The sequence below is a fragment of the Mangifera indica genome, chromosome 17 (assembly GCF_011075055.1).
Source record: "Mangifera indica cultivar Alphonso chromosome 17, CATAS_Mindica_2.1, whole genome shotgun sequence".
Taxonomy (NCBI): domain Eukaryota; kingdom Viridiplantae; phylum Streptophyta; class Magnoliopsida; order Sapindales; family Anacardiaceae; genus Mangifera; species Mangifera indica.
The window spans coordinates 12,248,233-12,272,233 of NC_058153.1; the positions used below are offsets into that span (position 1 = coordinate 12,248,233).

The 24,001-nt window shown below is 35.2% G+C and overlaps 2 protein-coding genes and 1 pseudogene across 2 annotated transcripts; 2 read left to right on the forward strand and 1 right to left on the reverse strand.

The window, feature by feature from the left end:
- Positions 1 to 3,102: 3,102 nt before the first annotated feature.
- LOC123200712 (ubiquitin carboxyl-terminal hydrolase 23-like) lies at positions 3,103 to 9,969 on the reverse strand. Its single transcript, XM_044616051.1, has 11 exons — positions 9,401 to 9,969; positions 8,695 to 8,809; positions 7,715 to 7,825; positions 7,440 to 7,612; positions 6,951 to 7,277; positions 6,586 to 6,711; positions 5,303 to 5,935; positions 5,021 to 5,194; positions 4,304 to 4,934; positions 3,743 to 3,836; positions 3,103 to 3,612 (listed from the first exon to the last, which is right to left on the reverse strand). Exons 1-11 carry the CDS (start codon positions 9,716 to 9,718, stop codon positions 3,453 to 3,455), a joined length of 2,862 nt encoding a protein of 953 aa, XP_044471986.1. The 5' UTR covers positions 9,719 to 9,969; the 3' UTR covers positions 3,103 to 3,452.
- Positions 9,970 to 16,708: 6,739 nt separating this feature from the next.
- Positions 16,709 to 17,635, forward strand: LOC123200264 (annotated as a pseudogene).
- A 991-nt stretch (positions 17,636 to 18,626) lies between these two features.
- LOC123200407 (BTB/POZ domain-containing protein At2g24240-like) lies at positions 18,627 to 20,787 on the forward strand. Its single transcript, XM_044615570.1, has one exon. It carries the CDS (start codon positions 18,989 to 18,991, stop codon positions 20,300 to 20,302), a length of 1,314 nt encoding a protein of 437 aa, XP_044471505.1. The 5' UTR covers positions 18,627 to 18,988; the 3' UTR covers positions 20,303 to 20,787.
- Positions 20,788 to 24,001: the final 3,214 nt, after the last annotated feature.

The window sequence follows — 24,001 nt, forward strand, 5'->3', positions numbered from 1 at the left end:
TTAAAATGATATTGTTTTGATATATATTGATTAAAACAAAGTCGTTTTATATCAAATTTTTTAACTTGCGAGCTTAACGAGCTAAACACTTTAACGCTCAAGCTCAAAACTATTGAACTAATAGGCTCGAGCTTAAACTTAAGCTCGTTTGAGTTTAACTTGTTTTGAATTCGTTTGAATCAAGTTCAAACTCAAACTCGAATGAACTTAGTTCGAATCTAATCTTAGTGTGAGAGAGCTCATAATTATTTTGGTTTATCAACATTATTTTAATATATTTAAGTTTTCCCAAATATAATAAATATATTTATTAATGCATTGATTTTTTCACTAGTTAAAAAAGAAATGTGTTTATATGATAAGATTTTGTAATATTTATAAGCAAAATCCAACATTGATAAAATATATGAAAAATAATAAGTATATATAAACATTTCATGTCACTTCAAGATGATAAAACATGATTCGTTAAATAGCTTGAGAGCTTTTAAACTCTCAAAACACATTTTAAGTTGTAAAGTTTAAAAGTTAAACTATAACTGATTTTGTGTTCAAAAGAAATAATATCTTAACAGTGGATCGACTATTAGGTTAGGATGTTATCAATGATATATGAATCAATCCATATGTTCTCGAGCGATAATAATATAAATTTCAGTGAGAACTCAATTGTGAGTTATGCAAGGGGGTGTATGTCATAATTCTAAGCAAATCCCATAGTTCTACAAGTGTAATATCTTTAAGTAAATCCCACACCGACAAAACATGAAAGAGATGTTGGGTTGTTTATACTCTGTTTATGTATTTCACATCGGTTAGTGGTAGAAGAATTTGACTGATTAAATAGTCTATAAGTTCTTTAAACTGTTAAGGTATATTTTGGGTTGTAAAACACATAAGTAAAACCATAATAGACTATATGTCTAAAGTAAATAATATATTGACAGTGAACCGGGTTATTAGACCAAAAATATTACAATAAGTCTCAATGAAAACTCGACCTTGAGCCAAATAAGTGGATGAATATAACATTTCTAAGCAAATTCTGTATTGATCGTAATTCGTAAATCCCACATTGACGTAAAGCTTCTTAAAAAAAAATCTCACATTGACATAAAATATGTATAAATATAAATATAACTTTTAAATTATTAAAACTGGGTTTGATCCAATAAAACAGTGTCAGCCAATTAACTAGAATATTACATATTCTTATCCCATAAACTCTATGAAGATTCTTATTTGTAGGAAAAATCTAAATTCTTGCTATTTTTCATGGATGATATATTTTTTCCTTTTATTTAATTATTGATGAAGCATCCGATGCTTAAAAAAGAAAAGAATAATACTTTTATGCGGAAGTATATATTTTTCCTTTTAAAGAAAAGAAAATAAAACAATTTCCATTTCAAAGATCCATGATAAAAGAGAGAATTCCACTATTTCTTATTATTCTATAAAAATGAAATTTTAATATAATAAAATTATTATTATTATTTTATGATTAAATATTAATTTATTTTTAATTATTTAATTATATAATAATATATTATTATTTATATATAAAATCAATCGTTAATTAAACGGATTGAAACATATATAAAATTAGACTTGACTTGTTAATGTAAAAAAATTGAGTCTTTATTTTTTTAAATTCTTATTTTTTATATATATACAAACACTATCAAATTGAGCTTATTTTAATATTAAATAAATCAAATTATATAAAAATTTTTAAATAATTAACTAATCTGATCATCGATTAACTCATCTGATAATTGATTAAACCAAGTCATTCCCTCCACTAAATTTATATTCAGTCCGGTTATAAAAATATTGGGTATAATTCAGTTAGAATCACACCATCTTGACGCTAATTTGTCCAAATCGCATAATTAGTATGTGATTTGGTCAGAATTAAACCTGACCAATTCATCACCGGACTGTTTTAAATTTATTTATATTAATTATTTATCCTAAAATTTATAATAATATAAATTAGGGTGAAAATACAATTATTAAAATTTGTGGAATAAAATATTATTTAGGGTTAATAATCATTACAAAGTAGTAAGGGCATTTTATTTTTCAGTACATCTATAGTAATTTTTAATAAATTTTATTAACAAAATATGCACATAATGTAATAAAAAAATATGAGAAATATCATTCTCCCTTGTAGAGAATTGGTTCGATAAAAATTAGGTTGATTGATTTCTAAATATGATTGAATCAGTTCCATTGATCTCCTGTATATGATTTCCTTTTGTTTTTTTTTTTACCTTACCTTAATATGATAAGACACACCTCACTAATTCTTCAATGGTTATAATTTTAATTATGAGTATGGTTAAAATGTCCCTGGGACTCTTCAATTGCTTCAGCCACCACCATGTCTATCCAATATAAGAAGAACCACATAAATGAAAGCATATAAAGTTGCTCATCAGGGCGCTACAGAAATTTTTAGTCTCAGTTCCTGAATTCCACAAATACTGATAGGGTCTTCTTTAAGTGAGTTTCGACATATATTATATCTGAAAACTATAGCTGCTTACGAAAACCTGCTATCGATAAAACGCATGAAAAATGTTAAATATATATAAACATCTTATATCGATTGAAAATAATACAAGAAATTTGGTTAAATAACTTATAAATTTTTAAGTTCACAGCATAGTAATCGAATTATATATTGAAACCCTAATTCTATGTATCGTATATCGAGTATCGTATCATATAACTTTTAAGAAATAAAAAAATAAAAAATATAATTAACTCATCATCATTTTTAAAAATATCACTACGATACATATTTAAAATTTTAAAAACTTTTATATATACTCTTATTATATTATCATTTATATTATAAATTTTGATAACAATGGTTTACGGATGGACTCAAATTGATTTTGAACATAAGGGTAATTTATATATACATATTAAGTTACAAGTTTGTTGAATTTATCAATGTTGCTTGGTGGTGCATTCAATGATTCTTCATGAGTAGTGCACAAATTAATTCATATAATAACAAAGTGACCACAAATCAATAGTTTTATAATGTCTTTAACTCTAAACCATGATCTTGCTAATTTGTGGTTGAATTGTAATGGCCAATATAATATAAAATTAGATTGACACATTTTATTGCAATACAGAAAAAGAAAAACAGGGAGAAGAAAAAGCTCCTGGCTCTTAAGCTTCTACATTCTGCCGAAACTTGTACATTTCCCACAAAGAAGAAATGGGTTAGAAAAAGAAGGTTATCTCCATTTCTCTCCCTCCAACAAACAAATCCCAGAATCGAGAAGGCCAAAACTTTCTAAAATATTGGTATGCTTGGTGTTTCAGGACTACTGGTTTTGCTGAACAAAGAAAAAATACTACACATTGTATAACAGAAGGGCTCACCGGTTAAAGTTACTCTCTATGCACAAGCACTGACTTCTTCATATCCTGAATGGTTGGTCTCCAGAACTTGTGTGGCTCAACTTCTTCTTCTTGGATTGTGTTTTCTTGGCTGCGATTTCTTGGAAAGGATTTGGTCCACCAAAGCTGTGCTTTTGTTTTCTTAGCTTCTTTCTCTTGCCCTGATCATATTCCTCATCCCTGTACAGTTGAAAAGATGTATTTGCCCAGTTAAGGGTTGTGATTACTAGATAATTTTCGATATGCAGAAAGAAAGTCTTACTTGAGATGAATATAAGCAACAAAAATATGGGAGATCACAATAACTCACCACTCATCCAGAACATAACCAATGCTCAAACTCTTAGTGTCGACAGATTCTACAGTCAGAGGAGGATGCAATTCGATCCCATCCCAACGAGCAACTGTGGTAAGCAAAGGCCAAAGAATAACATTCAGTATGTAGAATTGGAGGAAGATGAACAGAAATTATGAACTAAGCTACTACAAACACTAACCAGGGCTATTATTTAAATATGAACACATTTAATAAGATGTTTAAGTTGATTGAGCTCTGAATTACACTTCCAAGGAAAAAGCTATTGTAAATTTTTTTCTGCTAAACAGATTTAAAAGGTCAGCAACATGGGGAAGAAAGCTAGCAGAATGAGAGTCCAAGGAAACAGGGTGGCATTACCAGTTGCACAAAGATTTTAAGCTTGCTTGAGAAAATGGACATCAAATACGCAAGTTTAAGTTACTTGTAACCAATTGTTCCACACAAGGTGTGGAAAGTTGAAGTATGCCAATTTAGGCACTTCACGGTTACATGTGCTGTGACATTGTCACAGAGAAGAGCTCATTTAATCAGATATGTGACGAGTATACTCACTTGTTTTCTCCTCCAAACTTCGGGTAAGTGTATTCGTTCTTTCCTGCAGCACATCTTTTCTGCAATCTTTTGAACGACCAGATTCTGCTGCATCCTGCTGGTTTACTTCCAACGTGGAATCAGAATGCTTCTGTAAACCCTCATTTGTTGCAAGCACAGTACCATTCTGACGAATTCTCTGTGTTAATTCTTCATCTACATCATTCATCAAGGAATAGCCGTTACACATTTTCCCATTCTTTTTAGCAGTTCCATTAGGTGCTTTCTTTTGGGAACCTCTGGAACTGGCACCACATTTCTCAGATGTAGATGGCCCAAGATCTGACAAAAGACAATAATATTTATCCAACAAAAGTTCTTTGCTGGGATTCTGGAGATCTACTGTGCGGTGTTTGCTCCTTTTGTGTTTCTTTTTCTTGTGTAAGACTAAGGATGCCTTGAAAAATTTTAAGCCAATGGGCATGGAATTGATCCTGCACTTGAGAAACTTTTTCTTCTTCAATTTTCTTTGGGGTTTACAATCAAAATCTTTTGTGTGTAAAGATTCATCTGCCATCTTTTTTTGACCATTCTCACCAACCTTTTCCTCCGCTGAACCACCAGTAACACTATCATCAAGCTTATTTCCAACCTGGAAATGAAAAGAGAAACAACTCAACAGTCTGTACTATATTTCATTGGAAGTTATCCAAGAAATACACATACATAGAAAATCACCTTCTTGTTCTCATGGCTTGGCTCCTGGGCTAATTTTATAGGACAAACTTTCTCTAACAAATTGTCACTGGAGCTCCCAGATTGAGCCATATTTGAAATCCATTCCAGCACTTTATCACTGGAGTCTTGGGAAGGATTATTAACTGATGCTCCAGCATTCACAACAACATTAATCTGGATGCAAAAATGGATTCACAAATTAGAAAGAAGGATTAAATTGCACCCAATTAAGCTAACAGATGGACACCAAGGGTCCATGCTGCAAAGGGAACATCTAGTTACCTTCTGTGAGGTCTCAGTTGTGAGAGTCTTATCAGAGGCAGAGCGGTGACCATTGCAGTTGGATGATAGAGTCAAAGAGATCTCCAAATTATTCATAGAACTTGCTTTGTCTTTGGAGGTATTTATGCAGGTAGCAGTTGTCATGTTATTTTCAATAATGGGAATGCCTCCAATGCTATTCAAAGAAGAAGCTGATGGCTGCAAGCTTTTTCCTCGACTTGGATTTGGAATAGATAGCCCTTCTGACTGGCCTTTCAGTGATGGTGCACTTGAAGAAGGTACCTGAGAGGGGTCTTTCTTCAGTACAGAGATCTGTAATGGTATCCTCCCCGGCTGAGTGGATTGTTCCGTCAAATGAGCCTCCTTAGACAGCCCGCTAATTAAGGCACCCTTTTGTTTCACAGAAGAAGAGTCTACACAACATGCTCCATTTTCAGTCCAAGAGCTTTGGGAGTATTCCTTTGACTGTTGGCTCAAAATGGGAGATGATTTATTTCCACTGACATTGGCTTTCAAGTTTTCTTTCTGAACAACATCAACGATTTTTTTTGGAGAAACATTTCTTCTATCACGAACATAAAACAGCATGTAAGCCTTCTGCTCTAAAACAGACCTCTCATTAACTTGGACAACCTATTACAGGAAATTGGTGCAGGTAATTAGACACTGATTCTTCAAATCAATAACAAGCAATCCCATCCTCAGTAAAGGGATTCCTTATACATACTCTGTAAACTAAGCAAGAGTTAAGAATGCAAACATATGGTTCCAGCCATCAAAAGACCCCAGTTTCACAATAGGGATTCTTTACCATCTACCACCAGCAGATAGTAGCTCTAAAAGATAAAGCTCCAAATTCTTTGCAAAAATTTAAGTACCCTTCAACTTTTCCCCAATTTTTCAAAGAGATGGAAAGTCTCTCAAGCTTCCAAAATAACATGGGCAAATATCAATTCTAGATTGCTTCCAAAAATCCACCAAGTTTACAGACTAGTAAACTAAAAAGTGGTCTAGATTTGTTTCCCTTCTTATTTTTTGTTTCTTTTTTGGAGCATACAACCTTGGTAGCCAGGACATTGTTTGATATAATATCCAAGATAGGTGAAACCAAGAGGATTTGAGACCCTTGACCTCTATGGTCGCTTAAGATTTATGCATAATATTTTTTTATAATCGGAAAGAAGTAAAAGAATAACTCATTAAATTAAAATGAACATAAAATTCTGAGAATCCAACTCTACTAGCATTCTCAGAAGAAAAATGAAATAAGGATATTTCCATACCCGATTGTCGTCAAGTGAGTACCACATGCCACTTGATGTTCGAACAAAGCAGTAATAGTGTCCAGAATGTGTACTCCAACCATGATGAACCAGAACACCATATAGAGTGTACTTCAAATCTCCTTCCTGCACACACAAAAACATTACTTCCCAAATTTAGATGCAAAATCCAAAGTTAATCTCAAATGATTAAAATTTAATAACAGGAAAACCATAATACAAACAAAAAATGAATGTAATTTGAAACTGATATCAGATCCATACTATATTGAACCCATACTTGAATTAAAACTATTGCTTCGATAACATCTAAGCTATAAATTATAAAAAAAAATATAGACTAAGACAGTAAAAAGTTCACTTACATAGGAACCACTGACAAAAGGTTTCATGTCTAATGTAGGACCAAATTGAACTTTCTTGTCAATCTTTTGTCCTGGATCATGTGAACGAAACCGTTTTAGGTGGACTGTAAGCACATAAGGTGCTTTGTGAACTGTGAGCTGCTTGAGAGCCCTAACTTTCTGCTTGCATTGTTGGCACTGGTACTGCTTCTCCCCACCATCTAACAGCTCTGCGGCAGTGAAGTTTGTGAGGGCTTTAAGCACAGAATCCGCCTTATGTATTTCAAGACTTAAATCTAGAAAGGGATCAAATTTGTTGGAGCAGAAAGAACATTGCATACATTTGACCTGCACAAGTAACAAGAACCATTCAAAATGTAATAGAAGCATCCAATGTTGAAACTTCATAATTCGCCACATAATCTAGTCTTTCCTACAGTTTCTTGTGACCACCTTCTCAAACCAAACCACCTTGAACCAATAATAAAAAGTTAAACAATTAAAAACTACCTGGCTGCGTAAACGACCACCAAAGATCTTGAATACCAAACTCTTATCATAAGCACTAGGGGATTCACTTGGTACTCCTGAAGGTAAGCAACATTTATGCATTGATTCCAGCAAGTTCACCATGTACTCATGTGCATCCTCCTGTCTTGAACTTCTAAAGTTTCGAGATATGCCTTATGAATGGTCAAGGATTGCATTTTAAGAGATGTACTGGAAGAAAATTGCTGCCATTGATGATAAAGGAAATAGAAAACATAAGACATTAGCAAGGATACATCGCAAGTTTAAGACAAGATCCTTTGGCGCTAGGATTCTCCCAGGAGCTTGTAGAGCACGGCTGACATGTTTTTGAATGGCACACAAGGCACAAAACCCAGAAATACGACCTTCATAAATCAGTGATTGAAAATCAGCACCGAATCATAAAAGTTGCATTTGCGATGCATGCAAAGGATATATACATGCACAGTTAATTAAAATTGACACCAATTACTAGAGAGAACAACATCACAAGAACTTCAATAAAAATGGGGCATGCATGGATCCAATAGAAATACCAATAATAAAACAAAAGCATAGAAATGTAGAAACATAAGAATAGATTCCTTTATGGTCACAAATGGAAAGCCCAAGTAAGAGATATTTTCATCTCTTCTTTTTCAAATAGTTGTGTGTTGGAAAGAACACATACCTAAGTCATTTTAAACTCAATATCATGAATGCTCACATGAAAATTTCAAAAACATAACAAGGGATTAAGAAAAGGTAGCATCACTATGCTTATATATTTTAACACAAGAGCTCTATGAACCATAGATTTTCTTAGGCTACTAACATAACATAATACCAATCAAGTATATGATGCGACATTCATCCTAGTATAGTGAGTAAAATGGATTAAAACCAAGCTTTAAACCTCCACTGAAATTGGCCACTTCTTCAATGTGCTCATCTCAACTGACCATTATCCTAATTACTCGTATCTAAAGAAAATTTCCCAATCATAGTGACAGTACATGAACCACAAAACCTTCTGAAACAACCATCCAAGTCTTCGAACTTCAATTTCAATGAAGCAACTATTATCCATGGGATGGATATCAAAGCTAAATATGCTCCAATAATCCAACAGTATCAAAAAAAAAGTTTACCTAGTCACAGAATAGATCTAGAAATCTGCGTGCCTATATAGTTTTTGTTGTGTTCATGGAAATAAAAAGCAAGAAAGCACTGAGCAGAAGAGAAAGCCACTCACAAGAATTTTGATGCTTGCCACTCTGCAAGTATGCCGCTAAAGGCTCTGTATAGGTCAGACACTGCAACACTGAATTGAGAAAACAAGTATTTCCAAGATTTTCAAGACCAGCACCCTGTAAGCCATACATATTATAATAGATAAATTTAAAAGTTCAACACAGAACCAATATTACCACAGCTATAACCTAAAACAAGCCATACATATGCCATTGAAAATTTGGCACCGGATTTACTCATAATAACAAATTCAACCAAATTCTAAGTCTTTGAGCTGAAATCACCAACTGATAACAAATATCATCTATGATCTGAATTTCATGATCACTTTCACTGCACATTAGTAAAGACATTATGGACTACCAAAATCATTACTTCCAGTAACAATACTGCAATTCCCCTCAATCGAAGGTGTGAAATTAACATATACCCATTTTTAGATCCAAAAAACTCAATCAAAAAATAAATAAATAAATAGAAACCAATGTTATGGTTATGGAGTATTGAAGCCACAATGTTAATTACTGTTACCAAACCGGGACTTCACTCTCAGTAACATACCAATTGATCTTCAATAAAACTAATCAAACTACACAAAGCAACGAGACTAACGAACTTCAATAAATTATCAATTCATAAAAAAGCTCTTTCAAAGCCATAAAAAGCAAAAAAAATAAAAAAATCCTTAACAAAGTAAGCACACTTACAATTCTCCGAAAAGTCATCCTAAAACTCAGCTCAGAATCCAAACCACAATCCCAAAACTCCGAACCATCAATTTTCTTCCCCGAACTGCCACTCGGACCCTGTCCTTGACCCGTCCCAGCATTCTTTTGCTCCGACCCACATGGATTCAGCGTCTCCAATTTAAAATCCCCATTTTCGCCACCATTACTAAGCCCAGTAAAGACTTTTCTAGCAGGGTGAAACTCGATCCTTCTTTGAAACCCAGAAAAGGATCCGGCTGCAGCATCCGAAAACCCGCCCGCCACTTCAACTTGAACTTCTGTAATCAAATTTTCCATCACTTGAGAATTGGATGAAAAGATTTGAATTTGGGACCAGAATTGAAAAGAATTAACAAAAGGGGTATAAAGGATTGGGAAATTCGGGCTTTTAGTGAGGCGGGTGCTGAAAAAAGTAAAGCAGAGCTGTTTCGGCTTCCGCGTAAGGGAAGAGCTTATGTGGAAGTAGGAGTATTAAACCCTACTCCGTGACCGTGGGGGGTACCATGTAAGTTTTGTTTTGTTTTGGACTTGATAGGAGATATTTTCAATAATTTTCCAGTCCACCAGATCCGAAGACGGTTGGACTATTTCAAGGTTGACTTCCCCAGGATCTTTGTCAATATGAAATCTTGAAACTTTGGACCCTTAAGAGGCCGGTATCTTCAAAAGCTTGCCAGCCCTTCAGCTATCAAACAATTTTACTTGGTCAAAAAAATGGATTATAGGGACAATTAAAACACGTTTTCTAATTAATAATTCGGTCTTAGCTATAGAACATTCTAAATTGGACAGGGTGGATAGGGTACCTTTTCTCCTTAGGTTACTTAATTTTTAATTAATTAGTGACGTCATTAATCTTGAAGCTGAATTATCAATTCAATTGTACAAATTTAAAGAATTACATTTGGTAGATTTTTTTTGTAACAATCTGTGATAGAATTCCTTCTTACCTATCTTTTACTGCCCATCATAAAGGAAATGAGAATGATGATTAATTTATTAAAATACTTAAATATAGAATTTAAATAAACCATTGACTCATAATATTTTCTCCTGCCATAAGCTTTTTATTCTAACCCTTCTTTGAACCAAACTGGAAGTGGCCTCTTTCTCTTAGCACAACCTTGTCCTTAACGTTGGAAGGAAACGAACCATACATAGCCACCCCTTCAGCAGTATCCTCCCAAGATGAGTCCTCCAGGGGTAGGCCTTGCCACTGCACCAAAATTTGATCCACGCTCCTAACCTGATGTTGCATGGTACGACTCCCCACTACAGCTAACGGAGCAGATGGCAATGCTAAGGCAGTCTCAGAGACCAGTCCTTGGCATGGTTTCAAAAGGGATTGATGAAAGACCGGATGAATTTTTGAATTAGCTGGTAATTCCAACTTATAGGCAACTGACCCCACTTTACGCAAAATTTTAAACGGACCATAAAACTTACGTGTAAGCTTAGAATATGATGTCCCTCGAACTGAACCTTGGCGATACCACTGTAGCTTTAAATATACCAAATCACCTTCCTTAAATTCCAGCGGTCGTTGACGATGATTGACACTGTGAATCATCTGTTGTTGTGCCTTTAATAAGTGTGCACGTAACTCCTTCAATAGGTTGTCCCTAGTTGCTAGTTCATGGTCCATTGCATCAAGTTTAGAGGCTCTGATAACATAAGGTTGTATGATTGGAGGGTCGCGACCATTCGCTAGCTTAAAAAGAGTGGTGCCAACAGCTGTGTGAAAGGACGTATTGTAGAAAAATTCTGCCCGTGGCAAGTAATCCGCCAATTTCTGTGGCTGGTCCATGGTAAAACAATGCAAGAATTGTTCCAATGTCCTGTTCGTGACTTCTGTTTGTCCATCAATTTGTGGATGATATGAAGAATTGTGTTGTAGCATGGTAGCGCTAAAGTGAAAAAGCTCCAGCCAGAAAACACTCAAAAAAATTGGGTCACAGTCAGTTAAGATGGATTTTGGCAACCCATGCGATTTATAAATCATTTGAACAAATAAAGTAGCTACTTTTGCTGCGGTATTCCGCGAAGGTCCAAAATAAGCATATTTGGTCACCCTTTCCACGACCACCAAAATCACTGAATATCGAATAGATAACAACAACCCCGTGATGAAGTCCATTGCAACTCCTGCCCAAATGTGAGTTGGAAGTGGTAAAGGTTGTAAAAGACCTGCAGGGGTACGAGCTTGATACTTCGCTTGATGACACACATGACATCGCCGGACAAACTCCCTTACATCTCTTGCGAGGCCTGACCAGTAAGAATTTAAGGTGATATGACTCAATGTTATTCCAATACCATCATGACCTCCTACCGTGGAGGAATGAAATTCATTCAAGAGATTCTGTCGCAACTCCTTAACAGCTGGAACTAAAATTCTGCCACTATAGAAAAGAAGTTGATCGTGTAAGGCATAACCAGAATGCTGCTCAGAATTCTCCATAAGTTCCTGTATGATAGTTATGCATGATGGATCTGCCTTGAGTGCTTCTCTTAACTCCTGGAGTATGCCAAATAGTGGAACAAAAAGTGAAAATGCCACAACAATAGAATTAGGCAACTCAAGCTCATTTTGTCTACACAAAGCGATAGCCACGATATTGTTTTTGCCAGGTATGTGGTGCACTGTAAAATCAAATCCCAAGAGTTTTATGAGGTAAGTGTGTTGCTCTGGTGTTTGAATAACTTGAGAAAGGAGGTTGCACAAGCTTTCATGATACGTTTGAGTGATAAATTTAAAACCCAAAAGGTACTGTCGCCAGTGTGTTACCGGCTCTATTTCTGCATACAACTCACGAACATAAGCCGAAGCTCGTTGTGGCTGCAGCGATAATTTTTTGCTGAAGAAGACAATAGGGTGGGAACGCTGCGTTAAGACTGCACCTACACCAGAATTTGATGCACCAGTCTCCATCTCAAATACTTCTTCAAAATTTGGCAGAGCCAAAACCGGAGCTTGAGTCAAGGCAATCTTCAGGTTGTCGAAGGCAACTTGTGCGGCTTCAGACCAAATGAACTTATCTTTTTGGAGAAGATGAGCAAGTGGTGCCACAATTGTCGCATAATTACGAATAAATTTTCAATCGTACCCAGTTAGACCCACTTCTTATATGTCGAACTGTCGTTGGTCTTGGCCATTTTGTCATTACTTGAACTTTCGAGGGATCGAGAGCAACACCATCTCCAGAGACAGTATGGGCGAGATACTCCAAACAGGATACGCCACACAAGCATTTTTCTTTTGCAAAAAATTTGTTGGTGCGGAGACAATGAAGAACATCCGAGAGATGTTGTGCATGGGTCTCAATGTCGTGGCTGTAGAACAATATATCACCAAAGAATATGATGACTAATTTGTGAAGGAATGGCCTAAATACATTCATTGTAATTTGGAAAGTGGTTGGGGCATTGGTAAGTCCGACAGACATAACCAAAAATTCAAAATGACTCGTGTGTGCAAAAGGTTGCCTTGGCAAAATTGTGCTCATCCATACAAATTTGATGGTAGCCTGATCAAATATCAGTCTAAGAAAAAATTGTGGATCCAAATAACTCATCAACTGTTTGAATTAGAGATTTGTCTGACACCGTGATTTTGTTCAGGGCCCAATAATTAAAACGGAATCTCAAAGACCTATCTCTCTTCTTAACTAACAAGACTAGAGATGAGAATGGGCTACGACTAGGCCAAATCAGTCCACTTTCTAGCATTTCACGCAACAAGTGCTCCAACTCTCCCTTTTGGAAACATAGGTAGCGATAAGGTCGAATTGCACAGGTGAAGAATTTGGCTGTAAACAGATACGATGATCGCTAGTATGCTGCAACAAGAGTCTGGTTGGTGTCTCAATCACATCCAAATTTGGGTAAAGACTTCATGGATAGGTGTTGGGACATTGATTCCGTAGCTATCACTTGTGAATTGGAAAAAGGAAAATGTACACCAACACATTGAAAAGAGCTATCAATGGACTGCACCTCTATAAACCTTCCAATTGATGCAAGTGGATGGGTTGGATGCGCTGTAGTTGACGACCTCGGAGTGTCACCGAATCACCCTGCCATGTGAAAGAAAGAGTGAGCTCTTTGTAATCCATAACATCTGGACCAAAAAAATTGTAAGCCACTGAGCCCCCAAAACAATATCTGCCCCTCGAAGAGGAAGAACAAATAGATCAACCACAAACTTGTAATTGCCAATCAATACTTGGAAATTGGTAGAGTCCATCAACGATAATCCTAGGTATCCGGCCAACCTCTCTTGAATAAAATTACGTGTAGAGCCCCCATCCAACAACATCTCCAGCTAACTATCCGAAAGGAACCCAGGCATGCGAATGGTACTTGGATTTCGTTGTCCCGTTAAAGCATGTAAACTGATTGCGGCGACCTCTGTCTCACCAACAACATTATCCTCAATTTCATCCAATGCATTCCTTTCATCATCCTCCTCATCAATTGTCAAGAGATAAAACTTAGCCTTATATTTATGGCCAGGTGAAAAACGCTCATCACAATTGCAAAAAAGTCCCTTATCGTGCCGTTCTTGTATTTGTGCTGGGGTAAGACGTTTAACAGGTAGTGATGCAGAACTGCTTGATGAAGGTCCCGTAGTGCGACGGACTGAAGGCGGGGCAGACAATAAAGGTGGTAAGGCATAGCGGAATTAGGAGAAGGTCGTGAAGGGTATCAAGTTTTGGAACCTTGCTGTCACGACGAAATGCGAAAAGCTTCCAATTTATCCTCCTGAAGTCTTACCAAACTCATGGCATGAGTCAAAGAATTCGGCCGAAATGAGCGAACCTCCTGTTGAATCTCAGGACGCAACCTAGAGATATGGCAACTAAGGAGGAAGGAATCTGAAATTCCAGAAACCTTATTAGTTAACTCCTCGAACCTATGCTAAAAGTTTGCCACAGAACCACTTTGGGATAGCTTTGTTAATTGGCCTTGATTTTCCACAAATTCTGGTGGTCCAAAATGAATTTGTAGGTCACGAAGAAAAGAGTCCCATGAACGTAATTGAGCATTGACATGCATCCAACGATACCAAGGTAAAGCTGGCCCATCCATATGAAGGAAGAGATGGTCAATTGTTGCTCTGGCGGCATCACATGGTAATCAAAAATTTGCTCTGCCTTAAATCGCCAACTTTTCAGGTCTGTTCCATCAAACCGTGGCACCTCCAATTAGAGAGTTTTAAATGGAATTCTATTCGAATCAACAGGCACGCCCTCACAGGCGAGCCAGTGTAATCAGCCGCTGCCGATCCTTTACCTTCCAACCGACCATCCCTTGCCTGAAGGCTTTGTTGAAACCGTGCATCCAGAATGGAAATCTTCATCCCCAATTCCTTAATAAACTGTTCCAAGGAATCAAGTTTCTCCACCATAGCACCTTGGGTAGCCGACAATTGACAAACTTGTTCATCCAATGCCTTCAAGCGGTACTTTTTGCCATTTGAAAGGAATGAGAGCACCAATTTTTAGGGATAGTCTACTCTATATAAGGGAGTAGCACCTCCAAGAATTTAAGAAGGAGAGAATAAGAATTTCTGAAATTATTATTGCTTGCTTTATTCTATTTTGCCTTGCTATATATAGCGTTCCAGAGTACAAATTTTATTTTCTCAAGACTCCTAAAAAGTGAAAGTTATCTCAACTTTCCTAATGACATTAAAGCAAATATCTAAAATTTCCTAATGACGTTAAATTAAAATACTTAAATATAGAATTTAAATAAACTATTGACCCACAATATTTTCTCCTGCTATAAGCTTTTGATTCTAACCCTTATAATCTTTGAACCAAACTGGAAGTTGCCTCTTTCTCTTCGGACTTTCTTTTCGTTGCTCCACTTTCCAAACATTAGATCTTTCTTAGGAAAGTTTGAGAGGGCATATCCCTTTTGAATTAGTATAAATATACATTTTGTCTGTATTTAGTGTAGCATACAATAATTTATTAGACAAAACATCTTAAAGATTTTGATAATTTGCAATCTTTGAAGAGAATATTATGAAGAAAATTAATTTCTTTGCGGATTGTTGTTGAATAAAAGTTGCAGCCCATCAAAATCACCATCATTGGCACCAAAAATTTCTTCAAGTAATAAGGGAGATGATCATGATTTTGTTGTTACGGACATTTTCTATATTATCTTAGTGGTGAGCTACATATAAGTACATAATTGTGCTTATAGTGTTCGCCAGAATTTTGTATATAGATCCATATTGATGGATATAGTTTCTTGTGAAAATATGGATGCTCCTTTGCTACTATTTTGTTATTGATCATCTCACACAATTTTGACGATGAATCATATATCAGGTTGTATATATGTATGTCAATTTTTTATTTTTCAATATTTTGTTGTAAAGTTAAGTGACAAAAATAAATCTATGGTTCTTTGAAAGATCCAAAATTTCAAGTTTTTTGAGATTGATAAAGTTCATTTGAAAATGGACCTTCAAGTTGATTATTATATATTACTATCTCAACTAATAAATATGATATATTTCCAAACTATCTTGGTATTTTACCTTAGATATTATTATCATTGAGATACAAATAAACAAGAGCAATTTAACATACTTTCTAGAATCTTTTCACTAAAATGTTTGCCATTGAATTGTATTCTTAATACTTTTGTCAAGTTTAAATTATTAAAGAAGATATGATCTTGCAAATTGTTGTTCAATAGAATAAATACTTTTAGTAAGAAGCAACTCATGTTTAAGTTTTTAGGTATCCCACAAACAAGTAATACGTCCAAACTTAGCAAGGAGCTTATACTGCCAAAAGAAGATCGAATGTTAACTTTGAAACATATATAGAAACGTTTAAATATGCTAGCCTTGGTAGCTTTCATCTCGAGTCGGAAGTCGAGTCCAGGTTGAGTTCGAGCTACACGAGTTTGGTTCTGAAGTTAGAGTATGAGTGTCTGCATGGACCAAATTAACATAAATATGACTCTTGATTAAGGCAAATGACTCTTGGAACAAAGCAAACATAAATTGTGACACTTCGATCATAACAAACATAGCTGTGACTCTTGGACTATATAAATTCCATGAATCAAAGACACACTTTCCTGAACATATTAATTTTATCTTTATCACTAAAAGTATCATTATTTAACAAGGATTTATGGTACTAGGGTTTATTATATAAATCACGTTAAAAAGTCAACAAATAAAAATTTGATAAACTCTCTCATTTATTTTATCTTCTTAGAGATCCTAGTCCATCCAAAGGCCAAGAATTGGATATGGGAATTCAAAAGGATCGAGTCAAGTTACACGGTACAATATTTGAAACAATTGTTACAACTCTAGTAAATACAAGGTGAAACTCTTTTTTTGGTACATTATTTGATGAAAACTAGGACTTATAGTCACAATTCAGCAACAATAATGATGAAGCTATCTTCATTGATCGAAACCCCAAATGCTTTTCAGTGTTTCTTGATCTTCTCTGCACAGGTGATCTCAACATTCCCCAAAATATCATTGAAAGACGCCTCTGTAGAGAGGCCTCATTTTATGGCCTTCTAGACCATGTCTGCAGGGCCCAAATGGGGTCTCTTTGCTGGCAACAGGTTAAGGCTAGCCCCATCTGTTACGGGGTCAGGCTCCTGGAGATGCAACATTAATCCGGGTGGGCCAGATGACGGCTGCTGTGTGGCTCATGGCAGCATGGTTCATGTGTATGATTGGATGTTGGTAGAACATACACCAATTAATCTTGATTATCGTAGAGTTAATGATATTGGTTGGGCTGATTTTAAGAATGTTGTGATAACTGCTGGTGAAAGATTAGGCAGCAAAGATGGAGGGATGGGATTGTTTAGAGCCCCAAGTGGAGAGTTGAGGTACAAATTTCAGGTTAGCCACGACTATCAAGTAAAGAGTTACACAGCTGGGCCATTGAGTTTTAGTACTGATTATGAGATGTTTTCAAGTTGTAAAGCGGAGAGTAATGAGAGTGGGTTTGGAGTTTGAGACCATGTGACAGGAAAGCAGATAGATTTCTTTATGAGACATTCAACAAAAATAATCACGGTATGCCCACAAACAAAATTTGTTGGCCTGTATATTTACCCCGATTTTATTAAATTAAAACAATATAAAAGTTTGATCACATTCAAGAAATTTTCTAACAAAAGTGTATGTTACAGGTTTATGTTTGTCTTTAACTTTGCTAAAGAAAGTTTGGTGTCTTGCTTTAGTTTCCCTTTGCCTTTTTCGGTGGCGAATCCGTTGAAGGTTCGTACCCATATCAACAAATCTTATCATCATTCATTTAAAATCTTTGGCAATCCAATCACCCCTAGGTTTTAAGAAAAGTATCCCCCAATTGTAATAGCCGAAAAATAAAAATGTATAGATTTGGAGTATCATAGACTTTAAAAACGTTCAAGCAAATACCAATTTAACGAGGATATATGAATCACTTTTATATTTAAACAATATTGTGTGTACATATTTTTGTATATAATTTATATATATAGATAATGTGTTATCGTATGATTAGATATTACTTTATCTTTAATTCAAATTATCTAATCACATGATGACAAATCACCTGTATATATAAATTGTATATAAAAAATGTGTATACATAATTTTATTGTTTTAGATTCTATGAACCTTATTGTACCAAGCCAAATCTCAAATACCCAATGCGATTTCTTGTTAGTTAAAGACAACCTCTTAAGTGTTAAAACTATGTTATAAAATATTATTTTATTTATAATTTAAAATCATTATATCATATTATGATATATTAATATTTGTACTCATAATTGTGCTATTGTTAATACATGAAGTATTATTGTTTTCCATAATAAATTTTTTATACACCATCTTAAAGGTAGCTCTACCCTCAAATATCAACCGTTGGATCACTTTTGACTTGAATTGTACATCCATCAAAGGGTGGAAAACTCCATGAGATGGTGACAACTCAACATAGTGGTAACCAAAGATGACTTGAAATTTCAAAAGGAAGGCCAAGTTAAGGGGGACCCAACCCAACTAGGGAGTATGTTGATATCAGATGACGAGGATGATGAAATCTTAACCGTTTGATCTACCTAAAGTGGAAAGAAAATTAAAATGGAGCCCACCTCCTCAACTATATTTCATCTGAAGGAAGTCTAAAGATGGCCAAAGACTAAAAAGAGAACAACATGGAGAAAGCAAAGTAAAAAAGAGAGAAGAATTATTGAGCCAACAATTTGTTTGAAATCAATACCCTCAAAATTTCTCCAAAAGAAAAAATCTCAAACCCATCTCTAAAATCCTTAAGTTCAGCTTCCGTTAATGTTCTTGTAGTATTCTTCATTTGTTTTGTTTGAAATTTCTCCTTTTTATTCCCTTAATTAATAGGTAGAATTTTCTCCTCAAGTTTCCTGGAAGCTTAAAAAAATCCTCTGCTTTTTGTGTTTTTGGTATAATAATCTCTCGAATTTGTGTTCAAATCAAATCTTTTGGCTTGTTGACCGTGTAAATTTATAAAATTTGGCTGAACAGGCCAAGAATCGGATATGGCAATTCAAAAGGATCGAGTAAAGTTTAACGTACGCAGTACAATATTTGAAACAACTATTAAAACTCTAGCAAATACAGGGCGAAACTCTTTTTTCGGTACATTATTTGATGAAAACTGGGAGTTAAACTCACAATTTAACAACAATTCTAATGAAGCTCTCTTCATTGATCGAAACCCCAAATGTTTTTCAGTGCTTCTTGATCTTCTCTGCACAGGCGATCTCAACATTCCCCCAAAAATCAATGAAAGACTCTTCTATAGAGAGGCCTCATTTTATGGCCTTCTAGACCATGTCCGCATGGCCAAATGGGGTCCATTTGATGTCAACAGGTTGAGGCTAGCCCAGTCTGTAAAGGGTCAGGCTCCCGGTGATGCAAGATTAATCCGGGCGAGGCCAGATGGTGGCTGCTGTGTGGCTCATGGCAGCATAGTTCATGTGTATGATTGGATGTTGAAAGAACATCCACCAATCAATCTTGATTATCGAAGAGTTAATGATATCGGTTGGGTTGATTCTGAGAATCTTGTAACTGCTTGTCAAGGATTAGGTGGCAAAGATGGAGGGATGGGATTGTTCAGTGCTTCAAGTGGAGAGTTGAGGTATGAATTTCATGTCAGCCATGACAATCAAGTGAAGAGTTTTACTGCTGGGGTTTTGAGTTTTAGTAGTGATCATAAGATATTTTCAAGTTGTAAAGTGGGGAATAATGAGTGTGGGGTTGGAGTTTGGGATCAGGTGACAGGAAAACAGATAGATTTCTTTTATGAGAGAGATGGTTGGTCTCTCGGTGATGCTGATAAGTTACAGTGGTTAAATGGGAGGAACTGTTTATTGCTTGCAAAATTGTATCAAAGAAAGGATAAATGTTACATTTATTTATTGGATTTTAGGGACAAGAACATGGTGTGCCGTTGGTCTGATATTTTAGGTGTTACGGATGCCTTTGCAATGGAGGAGAGCAACTCCATTTATGTGGTGAATGAGCATCAGAATTTGGGGTTCATTGACTTAAGGTTCAATGGAGGAAGTGTAAGGTGGATGTCAAGAGACCCCCGGATTGGGAATACCGGGCATATCTTGGAGCCTCATGATCCAAAACTGGCACTGCACAAGGGGCAGATGTTTTCATTGAAGGACGATTCAATCTCTATATTTTGTGGTCCGGATTGGGTGTTTACATCCAAGCTTCAATCAAATGTTGGACGTTCCTTTTGTGATTTCTCTATCGGTGGTGATAGACTGTTTGCTCTCCACCGTCGGGAGAATGTATTTGCTATATGGGAATGCCCTCCTCCTCCTATTATGTGACATGGGAAAGATTCTAGATTCGCTGTGTGCCTCTGAGATGCTCTATGCATGGCAACATGTTACAGGCTTAGGTTAGTGTTTAACTTTGCATAAAGAAAGTTGTTTGGTGTCTTGCTTTGGTTTCAGTTTAGTCTTTTATGGTAGCAAATCTGTTGAAATTCATTAAAAAAATATTGATGCTGAAATGTTGTGAGGAATATAAGCGGCTGAAAATGGTTTTGGTCAGTTGTTGGAAGAAAAAGTTGTCGCTTTGAAATCTGTTAAGCTGAGGGTAAGGGAAAGAGCTGCTGTTAAGCTCTGTTAAAATCCTATTAGTTGCAATCCTTCAATGCATAATTTCATCAAAACTCATAGTTTAATTAGCAGCAGTACTCACAGTGTCAATAACTTCAAGCTGCAGCAGCCTCACCAGGTTCATGTGTACAAAATTCTTGTTAATCCTTACTTAGTGTTCTAATCTTTCTCTCTATATTTTCTCATTCAAACCCTGCTTATAAATTTAACTTTGTGTTGGGGTGTCCTCATAGGAAGAGGTAATTGTTGGAATTAACACTCATTCAAAGAACACTTACTACTTCAACCTCGTCTTTGATACTTAATAAAATTTAAATAAAACTATGTGCATAAATAAATTGAATAAATTTATCTGTAGAAATTGAATTAACATCTTGTGTTTAGGTGATATTATTATTTACTTTTCTCCTATTTTAAAATAACTAAATTTATGAGCTCAGGCTTCCACAAGTATTTTTTATATTAAGCATGACTTATAAATTGATAAAGTTAATGGTCAATTGTACAATCCTCTTTCTCTTACTTGCATAAATATTAATTTGTTCACATGGTAAGCGTCCACCCTAATCAAACTCTTCCTGGCAAAGTTATGTTCATCATTTCTCCTACCCATTCTATTGTAGAGTCATTGGAATTATGAAAATTTTCTCAAATCCCCTTTTTCCAAAGAATTCTTTTATTGTAAGACCTACAACATTTAACATTTTTATCAGCTTACTTTTTAACTTAAGCTTTTCATTCTTTGACCCTTGAGGGTACATTATGTGATATGTAGAAAGGTCACTAATAAAAATTACAAAATACTTGACTCCACCTTTTGTTGGTATCTATATTGGACCTTTTTTTTACGTCTTAATGAACATACTCTAATACATGCTTGCTCTTATATAAGGAAATTTTGAATTAAACCTTATTCTGTTTCTCATAAATGTGTAATTCGACCAAATCCAAACTGACACTGTTAATAATTTCCAAAAACTATCTTTCATGGAGTTCATACAAACCATGTTTACTGATATATCCTAAACACATGTCATAGTTTGGCGGTATCTTGGCTAGCTTCTGAAGAGGAAAATACAATTCCACTCAAATGTGCTACCTATGAGTTTGTACAAGTAGATATATATTCGCTTCCTTTTCATCAATGTCATAACTCCTGAAACCTTTATAATTATACTATTTGGAGCTGTTGAAAACTCATGCAATGTGTTTTCTAACTGCTATAAAGAAATCAGATCCTTCTTCAATTCTAGCACATGTTAACATTTTCTAATGTCCTAATTACACCATCGGTTACCCTACTCTAATAGTCCATATCCCCACTGCATTGCATGAATGATTATCACCCAAAACAACGATATCAGTATCACATACCTTATAACTTTGGAACCACTCTATATACACCTGTATATTGTGAAGAACACTGAATTTTAAAATTTGATTATCTACCAGAGAATTATTACGTGCCGTAGAAACTACCAATAAATATTTATCACCAGACGTATCGAATGTTACATTGACAAAACTTGAAACAATATTTTTCTACTTGTTAATTCCTTGAGTTTTTTAGTAATGAGCAATCTCTCTTCTAGTGTACCTTTTGACAACACTTGATACATTCCCCTTCTTCACCATTGAGTTTGACCTTTCTTTGCATTTTCCTCTCACCTAACCCATTATCTCTTCCTATACCTATGCCACGTTTAGAACTTGCTTACAAATTATTTGCCCGATAGCTCATGTCTCCAACTTTCGCATTGTAATCTTCATTAAAACTGAAACAACTTCTTTATAATGTAGTATTTCCTTCCCAAACATCAACATAGCTGTTAAGTGATTGAACGAAGGTGCTAAAGAGTAGATAAACATAATTTCCTAGGCCTCGTACTTCAATTTAACATCCATACACAATAGATCATTGACCTTCCAGTTGAATTGAGCTATGTGTTCTCCCAGGTTTCCATCTTCTTCCATTCTAAGCTTGAACAAGTCACATTTCATAAACAATTTATTAGTGACATTCTTGGACATGAACATGATCTCCAATTTTAACCACAAACCTTTTTTGGCTGTCTTTTCAATGACCACATCGTATAATACTGAATTTGTGATTGTATTGAAGGCGACATCTTCATGTCTTGTAATTTTTACTCATCAATGTTGGCTGACTTTATTCCTCTCAACACCTTATGTACTTTATTCTATGCTGACAAGTCTGAAACCTTTTACTGTCATAACTGAAATTCACCTTTCCATCGAACTTGTCAAACTTGCGTGCAGACTCAATCCACCCATCTTTGCCTAGATCTAATACTAGTTGTTGTTCTAAATATTTTTATCTTTGCAAGATATTGAATGAGAGTTGTAGAATAACAAAAGAAAAAAAATTCAAGGTAAAAAATGAGCAATCTCACAAGACACAAATTTAGGTGGTTCAACAATATGCCTACGTTCACAAAGTTGTCCTTATTATTGATATGAAGAAAATTTCTTGAACTGATACATTATTCAAATGAGTGATTCTCTTATAAATTGGTAACCTAAGTAACCCAAAAATTACAATAATGTCTTGACAAAAAAATCTTCAGTTTGTCTGACGAAATGAGCTTGCTCTACTCTTCAACCTTGCTTGATTTCCATGGAATGACCTCGTTCCTCCTTTTGTTATGCTTCTGCTAATTTGGATGCTACTAACATGCTTGGAATAGTCAATAGAACAACTCATTTCCTCGTTAGAATGACTAAGATTATGGTTTGACCCGAACTGTGCTGATTGAGGCTTGAAAGCCAACTCGGTTCAATTTCGTTTTCTTCAAATATAAACCGAGTTTGAGTTCAGAGATTCAACTCACTTTATAATTGTGCCAAACTCGAGCTATAAATAGTTTAGCTTGGTTTGGCTTGTGAGCTGGATAGGTGGCTCTATTCTGTTCGAACTTGGCTTAAGGCTTGATTTGAATTATGTTAAATAATTGTTAAACGACGTTATTTTGTCAATGAGTCACAAATTCAAACCACAAATCTGAGTCATGAATTTAAACCATAAATTCAAGCTAAACTTAAATTGAATCATTTTTATTTGAACCACCCTTAATGTAAGCTCGAAGAATTTAAGTCAAACTTGAGTTAAAAGATGTTTAGGCTTGGTTCGGTTGATTTCCACCCTTAACTAAGATGCTTATGGTATAGGTAATGACAAATTTGAGAAATGACTCGTTCTACTCTTCAGTGTCACCTAGAACGATGGTTTCTTGCTTGGAATGACTTCGTTATGAGATTTCACTGTCTTGAACACATGTTCTTTTATGATGAAACACCTATTCCCTCTATTTGAGAACTCTAAGTGAAACTGGTCTTAAAATATAAGGCACAATCTTTAAAATAATGCAATTAGTCTAAGTTAGG

What these genes read in the sequence shown, in the direction of transcription:
- LOC123200712 (XM_044616051.1), bottom strand. Translation starts at nt 9,718, where the DNA reads ATGGAAAATTTGATTACAGAAGTTCAAGTTGAAGTGGCGGGCGGGTTT. An exon ending in CAACTGAGACCTCACAGAAG is followed by an intron (nt 5,195 to 5,302) that starts GTAACTAGATGT and finishes TTTTGCATCCAG; the next exon opens with ATTAATGTTGTTGTGAATGC. An exon ending in AAGTTTGGAGGAGAAAACAA is followed by an intron (nt 3,837 to 4,303) that starts GTGAGTATACTC and finishes TGCTTACCACAG; the next exon opens with TTGCTCGTTGGGATGGGATC.
- LOC123200407 (XM_044615570.1), top strand. Translation starts at nt 18,989, where the DNA reads ATGGCAATTCAAAAGGATCGAGTAAAGTTTAACGTACGCAGTACAATA.